Source organism: Hyperolius riggenbachi, chromosome 7, assembly GCF_040937935.1.
Source record: "Hyperolius riggenbachi isolate aHypRig1 chromosome 7, aHypRig1.pri, whole genome shotgun sequence".
In the NCBI taxonomy this organism is placed as follows: Eukaryota; Metazoa; Chordata; class Amphibia; order Anura; family Hyperoliidae; genus Hyperolius; species Hyperolius riggenbachi.
In genome coordinates this window covers 305,704,080-305,719,403 of record NC_090652.1, presented here as the reverse complement: position 1 = coordinate 305,719,403, position 15,324 = coordinate 305,704,080, and the positions used below count along the sequence as shown (strand labels likewise).

General features: G+C 45.4%; 1 protein-coding gene across 1 annotated transcript in view; it reads right to left on the bottom strand.

Moving 5' to 3' along the window:
* Window positions 1–15,324, bottom strand: part of LOC137526181 (contactin-associated protein-like 5) — a 508,827-nt gene that overhangs the window by 201,971 nt on the left and 291,532 nt on the right. The window contains exons 9-10 of the mRNA XM_068247401.1: window positions 13,212–13,361; window positions 9,570–9,741 (exon numbers count right to left, since the gene is read on the bottom strand). Coding sequence (XP_068103502.1) covers window positions 9,570–9,741; window positions 13,212–13,361 — 322 coding nt within the window. The remainder of the gene's footprint in view (window positions 1–9,569; window positions 9,742–13,211; window positions 13,362–15,324) is intronic.

Sequence of the window (15,324 nt, the reverse complement as noted above, 5' to 3'; positions counted from 1 at the left end):
AGAGTGACGTCATGTAAACAAACTCATGGCCGCCATCTTGTGGCCAAAAAGTAAAACTACAACAAAAAGTAAAAAAAATTAAAATCAACACACAATTACATTAAGAAACTATGGTTTACATCCCACCCTCCCAAAAATACCCAAAATAAAATGTTTAATATAAAAAAAAAACATTACAATAAAAAAAAAAACATGTAAATATTTACCTAAGGGTCTAAACTTTTTAAATATCAATGTAAAGATGAAATATTTCTATATTTTTTTTATTTTAAAATTGTAAATAGTGATAGATGCAAAACGGAAAAAATGCACCTTTATTTCCAAATAAAATATTGTCGCCATACATTGTGATAGGGACATAATTTTAACGGTGTAATAACCGGGACATATGGGCAAATACAATACGTGAGTTTTAATTATGGAGGCATGTATTATTTTAAAACTATAATGGCTAAAAACTGAGAAATAATGATTTTTTTCCGTTTTTTCTTATTCTTCCTGTTAAAATGCATTTACAGTAAAGTGGCTGTTAGCAAAATGTACCCCCCAAAGAAAGCCTAATTGGTGGCGGAAAAAACAAGATATAGATCAGTTCATTGTGATCAGTAGGCTAGCAATCTAATTCTGACCCTTTTCCCCACCAAATCCTCCTGCTTTTAACCTTCCATATGCCTCCCTTTTCTTACATTGTACCTGTAAGAAAAAAAAGTGGGAGAGGGAAGCCTCTAAATCCTAAAGAGGCTTCCCCCTTTTTCCTAAGTAGAGGGGATGAAGTACCGGGATCACTGAGGATCTTCTTGCCGGGGTTAGCTGGTATTCGCGCATGCTCAGCAGCAGCTGTCCGCTATACTTTGCAGGTGCACTGTTGGTACTTTTCAGGCGATAAAAGTGGTAGAGTTAGTGAAAAGGTTGAAAAGCCTGCTTTAACCACTTTCTCCTCCTGGACGTAGAACTACATCCAGAAGGCCATGGGCATACACGCGCGCTCCCGGCCGCGGATCATTAGCCCAGGAATCAATGAATTGGGCCATGGTGCCCGATCACTGATTCCTCTCCCCTGCAGAAAAGCGACAGCTTCTCTCGGAAGCCTTGTCTTTTCTGCCTCCTACGTCCCCCCTAAAGATAAAATATTTCTATTTTTTTTATTATAAGTGTGAGAGATCGCGGAAAAGCTGCCGTGAGTACTACTGAGCAGGCGGCTGATTCCGCATCCAGTGCGGCGGTTTGCACGCGGAAGCGTGTGTCTGGCGGCAGAGCGGAACGCGGAAAAGCCGCCGCATGCAACAACAGTCAGGCAGCTGATTCCGCGTCCAGCGCGGCGGTTTGCACGCAGCAGCGTGCAGCTGGTGTGGCTGAGCCTGTTAGTTCACACAGGTTTAGGGCTACGCGTGCGCGCGCCAGAAGTCAGGACCTTTATGCCAGCAGGAGATGTGTCAGCTGATCAGGATGATCAGCTGATTCCTGTTGGACTCCTGATTGGCTGAGTGGTTCGGGCGGGACGGCAGAGTCCTGCAACTATATATACAGGTTGCTTGTCAGTTGCTGGTTGTCTGCCGTTGCGATCTCTACTTGAAAGCACTCAGACCTTTAGTCAAATCCTATAGTGTGTTAGAACCAGGTGGACCTGGGAATTCACACTTAGCCAGTTTACTTGTACTGTTGATCTGTGTTATTATTCAGACTAGTTCCAGGGTGCTGAGACCAAGGACCTCGCACTCGGACTAGGCATTGTTTGATATCTGTTATGACTTATTGCTTTTCTGACTACTCCTCTGTCTTCTGATTCGGTACCTCGCATATCTGATATACTGTTGCCAGACCCTGCTTGCCTTGGATACCGAATCAGCCTTCTGTCTTTGTACTTTATCTGTCATCTCTGTTGCTGAACCTTTGCCTGTCTGACCATTCTCCCTCCAGTGGAACGTCACCCACTGGAGGGTTATCTCTAAGGCTTGCCTCTCCGAGACGCCTGCCCCAAGCAGACGATTACTGCTAGGGGTCGAGATTCCTCACTCTGCCTGGTTAGAGGATCTCACTCACGGGGTTCCCATTCAGAGGTAACCACACCTCTGAGGAATTGCCGTGTGGTGGATATTTCCACACTTCTGTGAATTATACTACTGTCTTTATTGTGTTCTTTTGCTGGTGCCCAGAGGTTAGCAATATATCGGATTATCGGTGATACTGCAGATCATCAATAATCGGGTATATATCTGCATTCTTGGTGATACTGCAGATCGCCAATAATCAGATTCTCTCTGCGTGCTGATACCGATCGTTACAATAAGCTTGTAAATAAGTGATGGATGCACTTTTAATTCCAAATAAAATATTGTCGCCATACATTGTGATACGGACATAATTTAAAGGGTGTAATAACCGGGACGAATGGACAAATACAATATGTGGGTTTTAATTATGTAGGCATGTATTATTTTAAAACTATAATGGCCGAAAACTGAGAAATAATTAATGTATTCAATTTTTTTCTTATTCTTACGGATAAAATGCATTTACAGTAAAGTGGCTCTTAGCAAAATGTACCACCCAAAGAAAGCCTAATTGGTGGCGGAAGAAACAAGATATAGATCAGTTAATTGTGATAAGTAGTGATAAAGTTATAGGCTAATGAATGGGAGGTGAACATTGCTCGGATGCATGAAGTGAAAACGACTGAGGGCTGAAGTGGTTAAAGTAAACATGAGATGGGGGGGTTCTGTTTTACCTACCTGGGGCTTCTTTCACCCCCCTAGCCTTACAGGTCATGAAAGATGATCTAGCAGGCATGTCTCTATGCTCCCCATTGTTGTATGTTTTACATGTTGTACCGCGCTACGGAATATGTTGTCGCTCTATAAATAAAGATAATATGCCAGAACACAACACACACATGTCTCACCTACACACCCTCTCCCATAACAAAGGACTGAAAAATAGCTCTGTTATGGGCCCTAACTGGTGTCTCACAAAAGCTGCCTGGAATAATGGGTATTTTAATCCCTTCCTTCATTTCCCTCACAAAAAAAAAGGTTATTTTCTTTTCTCTGCAATTCACAGAAATTGTCCAATCAGATGTCTATTGTAAATTGTGCCATAAATTCGCAAAATCACTAATTAAGTTCTATTCACAGCCCTGTTCCGAATCAGTTTGGAGAAAGATATAATTGTCTTCTTTCTAAACACTTCAGGAAATCATCTGTCAGCGTTTGTTCCGATTCCGCATTTATTCTGCCCGCAACCGCCGAGGCCTCTAAATCTGCATCCTCTTCTGCTGCGGGAGACGAGATAGTCAAACAAAACCCATTGAAATACCTCTTCTATTTCACCTCCTTTCAGCTTCGCTTCTGTGGTGCATTCCTAGGTTCTCATTACAAGCGCTAGCCACAGATCACAATGCCGCGAGTGAGTCACTGAGATTGTGTGTCACCACAATGGGCCAAGCCGATACAATTACCTCTGTCTTGTGAGCTCACCGACTGTGTCAGGAGAGATTGGGAACATTTAATCCAACAGATATGTGTGTGGCTATTCTCAAAATGTGCTACACTGCTTATGTGACCTTATGTCACCGTATCAGCATAACGCAGTCCTAGCATGCCCTGTACACGAAGTACTACACACTAACATGGCCTGACCACTGACCATCATCTCCATCTATTACATTTTACACATAGTACTCTATATGTCATGATATCACAACTAGTTATGATGTTGGGATAATACAGAAGCCATATTTTCCCATTTTTATGTCTACTGTGTAATATGTCAGATGTGTACCTGTATGTCGGCTAAAGCCAGTCTGGCTTTGGGGGAAGCTGCGATTGTCTGTATAACAGGATGAAGTACTTTGAGTCTGTATTCAGTCCTCTGGGAGTGGGAAGCTGCTAATGTGAGTTCCTTATGTAATTAGATAATGACCCCTCTTTTGTCCGGCATCCTGCAAAGGTGTTGCATTGCTTTGAACTCTGTATTCATGTAAACAGCTACCTGTTGACCAACTATACAATCTGGGAACATCAAAAGGCTAACAGGAAACTCTGGAATTTGCATATGACAGCCTGCTGGAAGTGTGAGAAGTGTTTTGAAGTCCTTTTGATACAATTTTACGTGTGGAAATTAGATCTATGGGAGATGGGAAATCTCTGAAAGATCAAAAGTGGGACAGGAAAGACCTTTGAGGTTTGCATATCACAGGATATGACAAGCACTCTGTACAAACCTTCGGAGGCAGGTTGGACTTGTACCCCCAGGCCCCAAATGGGCCTATAAGAACCCGCACAGGTCCTTCACAACTCATAGTTCTTTGAAGATAGCAACGATGCTAGGACTAACCTGGTTCCTGACCAGACCGCGTGTTCCACGCAAACAATGCTCTGTTTATGCTGGTACCGTTTATTTACGTTTTATTTTATGCAAACTGTCTTGTGGTGTATATTTGTAACTTTCATTTGTACTTTTTACTTTGTTTTTTGTAAATCTTGTGTCTATATTATTTTCTGCATTGTTCCACTTTTTTTCTTGAATATTAAATCGTTATTGAATAAGTTTGACTTCTGCTGTACTAAGTCAACGCTTATAGCCTAGAGAGACTGCAGTGTAACTTGTAAGATTCAGTGCCTGATTGTGCCTTGCTACTGTACGATTGTACTGTGTGTGTGTGTGTGTGGCGTTCCCGTATTTGGCCTAAAGCGCAAAGCTGACCCAAATACGAAAACGCGGACTGCGTGTAGATCACTCGATAGCAGAGTGAGAATCGCTGAAGTGTCTAGCGGCAGCTAGTGGTGGCAGTAAGAAGTGTTTGAGGGGCGACAGCCTTGTTGTAGCTTAAATAAGGCTGCTCCCCTCTCGATCTGGTCAAACCCGCAGTCGGGAACCGTATCTGCAGGCGTGCTGCGGGGCCGGTTCCTGACACTATACACTAACATGGCCTGACCACTGACCATCAACACCATCTATTTCACTTTACACATAGCACCCTACACACTAACATGGCCTGATCACTGACCATAATCACCATCTATTACACTTACCACATAGCACCCTACACACCAACATGGCTGACCACTGACCATAATCATCATCTATTACACTTCACACATAGCACCCTATACACTAACATGGCCTGACCACTGACCATAATCATCATCTATTACACTTTACACATAGCACCCTATACACTAACATGGCCTGATCACTGACCATAATCACCATCTATCACACTTTACACATAGCACCCTATTCCCCAAAATGGCCTGACCACTGACCATAATCATCATCTATTACACTTTACACATACCACCCTACACACTAACATGGCCTGACCACTGACCATCATCTCCATCTATTACACTTTACACATAGCACCCTATACACTAACATGGCCTGACCACTGACCATCATCTCCATCTATTACACTTTACACATAGCACCCTATTCACCAAAATGGCCTGACCACTAACTGCACATGATCTTCTGTTGTCCTCCTCTAGAATCACCTTCTCACGTTCACGTTTACAAGATTTTGCACGTGCTTCACCCCTCCCTGGAATGCCCTCCCACAACACACCAGTCACTCGCCAACCTTTGTTACCTTTAAATGTTCTCTAAAAACTAATTTGTTCCGAAAAGCATATGCGCTACCTTCGGCCACTTCTTTTTGACCTAAGACCAAATTGCACTCCTACTAGGTATCCTAAAACACACCGCCTCTATATATTTGTTGTATACTACCCCTCCTCTTGTTTCCCCCCATTCCCTTTAGATTGTAAGCTTGCAAGGGCAGGGCTCTCTCCCCCTTTTGCGTCTTGGAAATCATTATACATTTTATTCATCATGTTACTTTTATCACTGTCATTACCAATTCTGTATTTTGTATTCTGTATTTTGTATCATGTTTTGCATTTTGTCACTAATTATGTATCGTGTATATTAGTGTACACCATTGTCTGTATTATGTACCCCATGTTTGTTTCCTATTTTGTACAGCGCCACGGAATATGTTGGCGCTTTATAAATCAATAATAATAATATATTACACTTTACCAGGGCCGTTTCTAGCCCCGTTCAGCCGGTTCTGCTGAACGGGGCGCCGATGAAAGACAAATTGGGGGGGCGCCAGGCAGAAGGATTGTGACGTCACTGCTGGCTGCTCCTAGGAGCCGGTGCAGCGAGAGGCAGGAGCAGAGCCGGCCTTTGGGGGGGGGCAAGTGGGGCAATCGCCCCAGGCCCCGCGCGCCGCCACTCAGAGCCGGCCTAATTTAATATAATGTATTCACTGTCTGCTCTGCCCTCTACTGCGCCTGCGGCCACCGCCGCCGATCTCTCACTGACCTCAGCCTGCGCTTCCTTCCTGTGTGTGACTGTGGAGCGCATCCACGGCATCATTTCTCTCCTCTGCCCGGCTGCTGCGCTCTGCGACTGACGTCACGATTGACGTCATATGCATGATGCGCCGCAGAGCGCTCACCGCGGAAGCCGGGCAGCCCGACCTGAAGAGCCGACCAGGAGGACACTGAGCGAGCCCCTGTCTGCAGGCTGCAGCAGCAGCCGCCGCCGCGGCAATAACGTATTGCAGAGTCCAGGGCACTGAGGGCAGCCAGAGCAGATACCAGTCCGGTAGGTAGGAATGGATTATTTGTGGGGCTAATGAGTAAATTTGGGCGGGGCACTGGGGCTGGGGGACTGGAGCATAGTTACTGTATACTGCTGTATACTGGGCACTATACTACATACTGGGCACTATACTACCTATATAATGGGCACTATGCTACCTATATACTGGACACTATGCTACCTATATACTGGGCACTATGCTACCTATATACTGGGCACTATGCTACCTATATACTGGGCACTATGCTAACACTATACTGGGCACTATGCTACCTATATACTGGGCACTATGCTACCTATATACTGGGCGCTATGCTACCTATATACTGGGCGCTATGCTACCTATATACTGGGCACTATGCTAACACTATACTGGGCACTATGCTACCTATATACTGGGCTCTATGCTACCTATATAATGGGCACTATGCTACCTATATAATGGGCACTATACTACCTATATAATGGGCACTATACTACCTATATACTGGTAGTACTACCTATATACTGGGCACTATGCTACCTATATACTGGGCTCTATGCTACCTATATACTGGGCACTATGCTACCTATATAATGGGCACTATACTACCTATCTACTGGGCACTATGCTACCTATATAATGGGCACTATACTACCTATATAATGGGCACTATGCTACCTATATACTGGGCACTATGCTACCCATATACTGGGCACTATACTAGCACTATGCTACCTATATACTGGGCTCTATGCTACCTATATACTGGGCTCTATGCTACCTATATACTGGGCACTATGCTACCTATATACTGGGCACTATACTAGCTCTATACTGGGCACATATACCCCCTGGCTCCATATACTGGGCACATATACCCCCTGGCTCCATATACTGGGCACATATACCCGTTTGTCATTATGTGCATTTACTGGTGAAAAGCGGTCTCTAATGTGCATTTACTGGTGAAAAAACTGTCTCTTATGTGCATTTAGTGGAGAAATTTTGTCAGTAAAAATCTTTTGTCAGTAAATTTTTAGGTATTTGTCAGTAAAAAATAACGTGAAAGGTTGGCAACACTGGCAGGCTGCGCGGCGCAACGGGAAAGATACAGGCAGCCCACCTCACGCTTGGGCTTGGCTGGGGGAGGAGCCGACGACAGCGAGCAAGAGTAGGGTGGCCGCATGCAGCCATAAATACGCAGTGTGTGACTGCGTCGCACTCGCAGAGCCTCTCAACCTGAGTCAGTCCAGAGACTAGCAGACTCGCAGGCAGCCAAAGCCAGCCAGGAGCAAGCCCATGGAAGAGGGGTAGTAAAAAAAAAAAAAATTAAAAAAATAAATAAAAATGGTGAGTTGGTTTCAAGAAGCCTTTTGACATGATTTCACTTAGCAGCTTTGGTTTGGGGGGGGGGGGGGGGGGGGGGGCGTATTTTTTGACTCTCGAACTGGGTGAAATTTAGCCTAGAAACTGCCCTGCACTTTACACATAGCACCCTATACACTAACATGGCCCGACCACTGACCACAACCATCATCTATTACACTTCACATATAGCACCCTACAAGGCCAGGTTTATATTTTTTCCACCCCTAGGCCAACTTTACTGCGGCTTCCCTTCCATGTCCAATCCTCATTCATCCCTCCCTTAGTTTTATGCATGGCCTTTGGGCAGCAGCTCCCTATTTCCATGTGCTTATTTACAACCTCTTCTTCCATATGCTGCAATTCTCCTTCCATGTCCAGCCGCCCTTGGCCAGCTGTCGCCCAGGACCCGGGCCATGGTGGCCTTTTCAGAAATTCAGCCCTGGCACCCTATATACCAACATTGTCTGACCACTGATCACAATCATAAAACGATCTTATTACACTCTCAAATAGACACTACAAATGGAACCCTTCACACCAACACGGCCTCAAAGCAGGTAATTTGGGCACCAAGGGCGCTTTGGTAAAATGGGCACCGCATAGACCCCAATGTCACTTGTGCCACCCTGGGTGTAATTTTTCTTTTAGGAGTTTTTTCCTAGGTGTTACATTTACACCTCATCAATAAAACACATTTTATGCCACCAACAAGCAAGCAGAGGGCTAAAAAGTTATTTTACCCACTTCCCATTCTTGGACATGCCTCCTACATCCCAATTTGTCTCCCTAAGATTTCAGGACGTGAGAGTCACGTACTATATTAATCCAACTACTGCACACTTGTGCACGTCCACAGGCACTCCCACGTGTGCACGTGCGCCAGGGCAGTTTCTAGGTTAAATTGCACCCAGGACGAGGGTGTAAAAATTGCGCCCCCTATACCCCCCCCACCCCCATGGACTCACGAACTCTTACTCTTTAGAGACAGTCACACAGCCACAGGGCACAAGTAGGTCTGCCTACTTACTAGTGACAAGTCGCTCATCCAGGAGGAAGCGGGGACCAGGAAAACACACAGGCAAAGAGATCCCAGAAAGCCGACTCCTCCATGGATGCTGCGCACTGACAGCCTGCAGTACCGCTACAGGACATCAGGTGTCATCACGCGCTGGTGATGTGATGATGACTTGACATCAGACGCAGGCAGCCCAGGAGGAGTCAAGGAAGGTGATTGTGCTGGTAATCATCTTCTTCCATTTGGCTGCACTGCACTTCACCAGCTCCCTAGCAGTTATGTCCTTCTGCCTTTGCCCCCCTTCTTCTACTTGTTGATCTGCGCCCAGGGCGGTCACCCTGCTTGCACGCCGCCTTTTATAGTGACAGGCCTAGTCACTTAGCACAATCTCATTGGTCATGGAAGATTAGCTAGTCCATGAACACCAACAAGAAGATGAACTCTATGGAGAAAACAAGTTGGTCATTTTCCACTTCTTCACTGCTTCCTCCATGACCCTCACAAGGTGAGACCAGAAATGTTGATGATTCAGCTCATTGCAGTAGCACATTTATTTTTCAAAATCTACTTTTGCAACGTCCATTAAATTACCTGTCTTTTATGCTGCACATATCGATCTGCAAGTCGCTGTAATTCCCCAGGACTCCTCGCTGAACCAGGATGAGGTCCTTGGGTTGATTATCAATAAAGATCAGCCTCATACATCCTTGGAACGAAGAACTCGGATTTATACAAGTCGAGTCGGAAGGATGGTCTGGGCAGCCTGTTTGGTAAGAAGACAGAAAGAGAGAGAGAGAGACTAATCAAATTCATCCAATATCTGAGAAGGCATTTACGGCTTTATGACCTCTGTTGATGGATGACCTCAACGTCTCGGAAGTCTTGGTGTCTCCTTTATTATATAAGCTTTGTCATATAAAATTTCCGCTTATGAGGTCTGGAGTCGGAATTGTTGTATATTGAACTGCCTAACCGAACTGACTGGCTTTTTTATTGCCAGCTTTGACCCTTCAACACAGGTCAGGCATATTTCTTTTTAACGTTTCACTGATTATATTTATTTATACCTCAAGGGCTATTGCAAGTCGGAAATGAGAAAATAAATTAATACATGCAGTCAAATGCAATATACTTTGCTTGGTGTACAAAACTGTGCAAAAGTTTTAAAGAGAATCTGTAACCCTCCCCCCCCCCCCCAAAAAAAAAACAGCCCCTGGGGGGTACTTACCTCGGGAGGGGGAAGCCTCTGGATCCTAATGAGGTTTCCTCCACCCTTCTCTGTCCCTTGGGTCTAGTGACATCAGCCCCCGAACAGCAGCCATGTAAATAGTTACCTAGGGCAGTAGTGGCTTTCCGATGGCCTCAGGCGGAAATAGCTGAGCCCAATCGGGTCCACTCTACTCAGGGCCAGTTTAAGCAACAATGGAGCCCCAGGGCAAAATAAACCTGGGGGGCCCCCAACAGATACCCCGGAACAAAAATCAGCATTAAGGGACCTTTTTTTGCAGCTGGTATAGTCAGGGTGTGAAGCCCCAATCGGTCGGAGCTCCACATTCTGGCTATCCCAGCCTACATGGGGGACAAGGGGTTAAAAAGTTTCAGGAGGGGGGACCCCACATCATTTAAAAAAAAAAATCCCACACTCTAAACATAAAAAAAAAATAAAAAATGGGAAAATAGGAAAAACTGCCAGGGATGTTCATACAGCCATATTGCGGCTGTATAGCGATCCCTGGCCAAAGAGCTGCGGCTACGTATGGGCCCTCTGGAAACCTCATCAGGAAATGTATTGCCCTTTCTTTTGATACATGTAAAATTACACTACCGTTAGGTTTGCTACTAAAAGTGGCATTTAAAAGTATACTTTTTTCCTTCGAAACTTTAAAATCGATTTTCTCAAAAACTATCATTGCCAATGATCTCCGTAATATATCCTGCAAATTTAGGGTTCCTATCATTTAAAGGGACACTTAAGTCAAACAAAAAAAATGAGTTTTACTCACCTGGGGCTTCCAATAGCCCGCTGCAACTGTCCAGTGCTGTCGCCGTCTCCCTCCGATCCTTCTGGCCCCGCCGGCAGGGGCGTATCTGGGTAATATAGAGCCTATGGCAAACACTGAAATTGCGCCCCCACCCCTGGTCGGAGCCCCTTTTCCCTCTAAAAACGGCATCCTCTCTCGTGTCCATGTGTTATGGTTGCCTGTGTTTTTTAGCTCTGGATATTGATGAAGTTACTTTTTTAGAAATCTCATATTTCCTCTCTGTCCTTTTTACACTAAGCCAAGTGAGCCCTACATACATAAATGAAGTAGATAAGTTCTCCAGATAACAGAATTGATGTGAGTTCTGAGTGACAGGGAGGCATGGGGCGTAGCACAGGGGCAGATATGGCGCCCATGGTGCTGTGGCGCCTATGACAGGAGCCATGCCTGCACCCCTCTAGATACGCCTCTGCCCGCCGGCAGCCACTTCCTGTTTTGGCGACAGGAGCTGACAGGCTGGGGATGCGAGTGATTCTTCGCATTCCTGGCCACAATAGCGCCATCTATGCTTCTATAGCATATATCATATACCATATAGCAGCATAGAGGGTGCAAATGTGTCTGGGAACGCGAAGAATCACTCGCGTCCCCAGCCTGTCAGCTCCTGTCACCGAAACAGGAAGTGGCTGCCGGCGGGGACAGGAGGACCGGAGGGAGACGGCGAGGGCACCGGACAGCTGCAGGGGGCTATTGGAAGCCCTAGGTGAGTAAAACTCATTTTGACTTAAGTGTCCCTTTAAGGTGGATTTGCTATTAACCGTTAAAGTCGGTGGGTTTTTAAATGTGTTTTTTTTTTCCTTTGAAACTTTAAAATCGATTTTCTCAAAAACTATAAGGTCTTTTTGAAAATAAAGTTTTTCCTCTTGTAGCCACTGGGGGCCCCTACAGGCTCTGAGGCCCTGGGGCAATTGCCTCGTTTGCCTCTATGGTAGCGCCGGCCCTGGCTCTACTGCACAGACAGCTCACGCCTGTGCAGTAGAGCGGACCTGAATGGGCTTGTTTATTTCCACCGGAGCATTGGAAAGCTGCTACTGCATCTGTGCTTCAGCCAGGAAGTTAAATAGTGCAGCGCCACAGTCGACATGCTTGTCAACTGATATTTCAGGGGCCGCCAGCACTGGATCCCGAAGGGTGAAAGGGGATGGGGAAGCCTCATTAGGATCCAGAGCAGTACGGATTTTTGTCAAAGGTGCCTATAGGCACAGATGTCCTGGCACCCCAGACTCCACCCTCCATGAATCTACAACCCCTGCTGAACCGAACCGCAAGTGTGCTGGCCCAGCTGTCACTTCTCCCTTACTTCCCTTGCCCACCATAGGTAGATACAGGTGTCCCTTAGCATTCGGGACGGGAGCCAGAGGTACCCTCAGTATTTAGTTGTCTCCGACTGAAGGGAGATCCGGTCAGTGGAATGCTGAGACCTAGGTAAGTAACCTCTCATTTACACTCTGCTCGCGACTCTGCATAGGTAAGGAGGAAGGGAGGCACAGGAGGAGCAGAGTGAGCCACCTTTCTATCATCAAGCGCCTGTAGGCACAAGCCTACAGTGCCTTATGGTAAATCTGGCACTGATCCAGAGGCTTCCCCCTCCTGAGGTAAGTACACCCCAGTTTTGTTTTTTTTGTTAGTTTTTTTTGTTACAGATTCCCTTTAAGTGGGTGTGTGAATAAATATTGTAAAGTAAGAAAGCTTCCCCAAAGATTATTCTAATTGATTTTATTCTCACCAGTTTACAAAATGACAATTGAAATAAGAGCTACAGAGTATCCAGCAAGCTCATGGTGCACCAGAACTTCTAGGAGTGTGTAAGGGCCTGCAATAGACCAAAAAGCTTTCTTACTAAAACGCTATGGAAAACAAAAGTTTGTTTTCTAAAAGCAAAGCTTTTTAAGAAAGCAACGTTTTGTTCTCCAAAAGTGGAACAAGAGAAGAGAAATCTAAGTCAAATCAGTATTTGCAGTGACTACCTTCTGTCTTCAAAACAGCATTGATTCTTAAAAATACACTGGCACAAAGTCAGGAATTTTCAAGGTGTATACAATAATTAACCAACTCTACCAAACAGGTGCTAATGAACATCATGTTTAAAAAAAAATTTCAACAACTCCCCCAATGGGAGGGGTAGGCAAAAACTGAATCGGTATAGATTCCTTTGGAAAAGAAAAAGAACAATGGTAATTTTTTTTCTTACCACCAAAATAGTATCGATGTCCCGTGGAAATCTGTAGCGGCATGGCTATGTGAACCGGCGGCATAGCTCCATTGTCGAGCGTTAGGGAGATGCGGTGTCTTCGGGCATTAATTGCGACCGTATGCCACAAACCGTCATTCAAACCGCTACCTGGAACATGAAAAAAAGAAGTTTATTACGAAGATGTGTGTATTTTGATTCTGCTCAAAGTGATGGCTGGTACCTTTCTTTGAATTTTTACAGTTTTTATTACTGTTTTTGGTACATGTCCTCTATCAGTTGCCTAACTGATCCCCTTCTGAACAATCTTCCCGGTGCCTAAATGACAGTGGCTGCCTAAATACTGGCAACATGAAACTTGTAAGTACAGTAGAGTCCTCGTAATCCAAACCAACCAGAAGTCCAAACCAACCAACACAAATCGCCGGCAATACTCAGAAGTGGTGAAGGCCAACTCCTTACCTTGTTTGTGGCTCTGTTGTGCTAAAGATTGGGTTCCATGTCTCCCCCAAGGTTATTATACTTTCAAATGCAGAGTTCACGTTATGTATATAGAGTGGGGTGTAGTACAGGGATGAGCAGAAACTACGCCAGTGCGAATTTGCGCATTGTAGTTCGCATCTACGCATCGTAGTTCGAAGGTGAAGTTTCAAAACTACGCTTACGAATTTACGCGTAGCAAAGTACCGCTATGCTTAGCTTACGCTCACTACGCGTAGTTAACATGTGTATTGCGTAGTAAACTACGAATGAGTTACTCGCGTCTAATTTTCTGCGTGCGATTGTATGCTTACAAATTTACGCAAGGGGAATGTTCGCATAGAAGAGTTCCTGGTATAAGCATTCACAGCGGATTTAATGCATAAAATTCTCTGCATACGGGCATAAGCATCCACATACAGTACGCTTCGCACTACGCGTAATTGCGTATTTTAACGCGTAGTCTACAAAATGCATACGAAGCGAATATTTGATTGTGAAGCCGTAGTTTGGCAAAGCGTAAAATTATGTGTAGTTCCAGCATAGCGAAGTTGGCTGACTACGACCATCCCTGGTGTAGTACACCAGTGAATCTTTGGCATGCGACCAATCAGGCGGAGGTGCTGCCAGTGCCAGCATACTAGCCAATCATAGCCTCCCTCTGCTCGTTTGCTAACTGGTGCTGTTGGTCTCTTAGGTGGGACCATGGTACCATCACTGGGCCAACGCTGTACTTGCTTAGTAGCAGTGACCTATGAAATGACAATGCTATTCATTGAGTGCAGTTACTTGCCCAATGACAGTGCCGTGGTCCCACTCACGAGACACAAGCACCTCCATTTGATTGGTTGCATGCCAAAGCTTCCCCTCTGACTGGCCATGGGGATCTCTGGACAGTGATAAGGTTTTACCGTAGCATGCCCTATGATGTCATAAGGAAGGGCAGTAGGTGCCACCGGTTGAATGAGAATGGGGATTGGAGAATGCGTGTATGCGGAGGGTAGTGTGTGTCAGGAAGGCAGGTGGGAGAGCGGGGAGGAGGCAGGCACCAGGTGGTCCAAACTGTTTGTTGAAACGCCGCCCCCTTGATTCTTCCATCTGAATCACATGGTTCAGGTGGCTTCATGGTAGGTCCGGCCCCTGAGTAGAAGCCCCACACCACAGCCTATGTGACTTTGCAGAAGCCCATCCCTGGAAACTACAGCTGTGTGGGTAGGAAGAGTTAAAGGATACCAGATGTAAAATTCTAACAGAAACGGGGAAGCAGGCAATGGCATATACTATGGGATCAGTTGAAAAGGGCGCCTGAGCCGTCTATATAAAAATGGCTCCTTTATAGACATCAATGTTATTTCTGCAAATATCGGCTACAAGGTGGTGAAAAGGGCACCTGAGTTTTGATATCGGCTACAAGTGGGCGCCCCTTGGTAGCCCATATTTTATTTGGCTACATTCGGCTACAGAAGGGCGCCCCTTTGTAGCCCATATTTTTGATTCGGCTACAAGGTCTTCAATTTATACTACAAAAGGGCACCCTTTTATAGTCATTATTTTTGATTCGGGGTTGCAGGGGGGTTAGGATTAGGCATTACAAGCGGGGGGGGGGGGGGGGGGGGTAGGGTTAGGCACCACT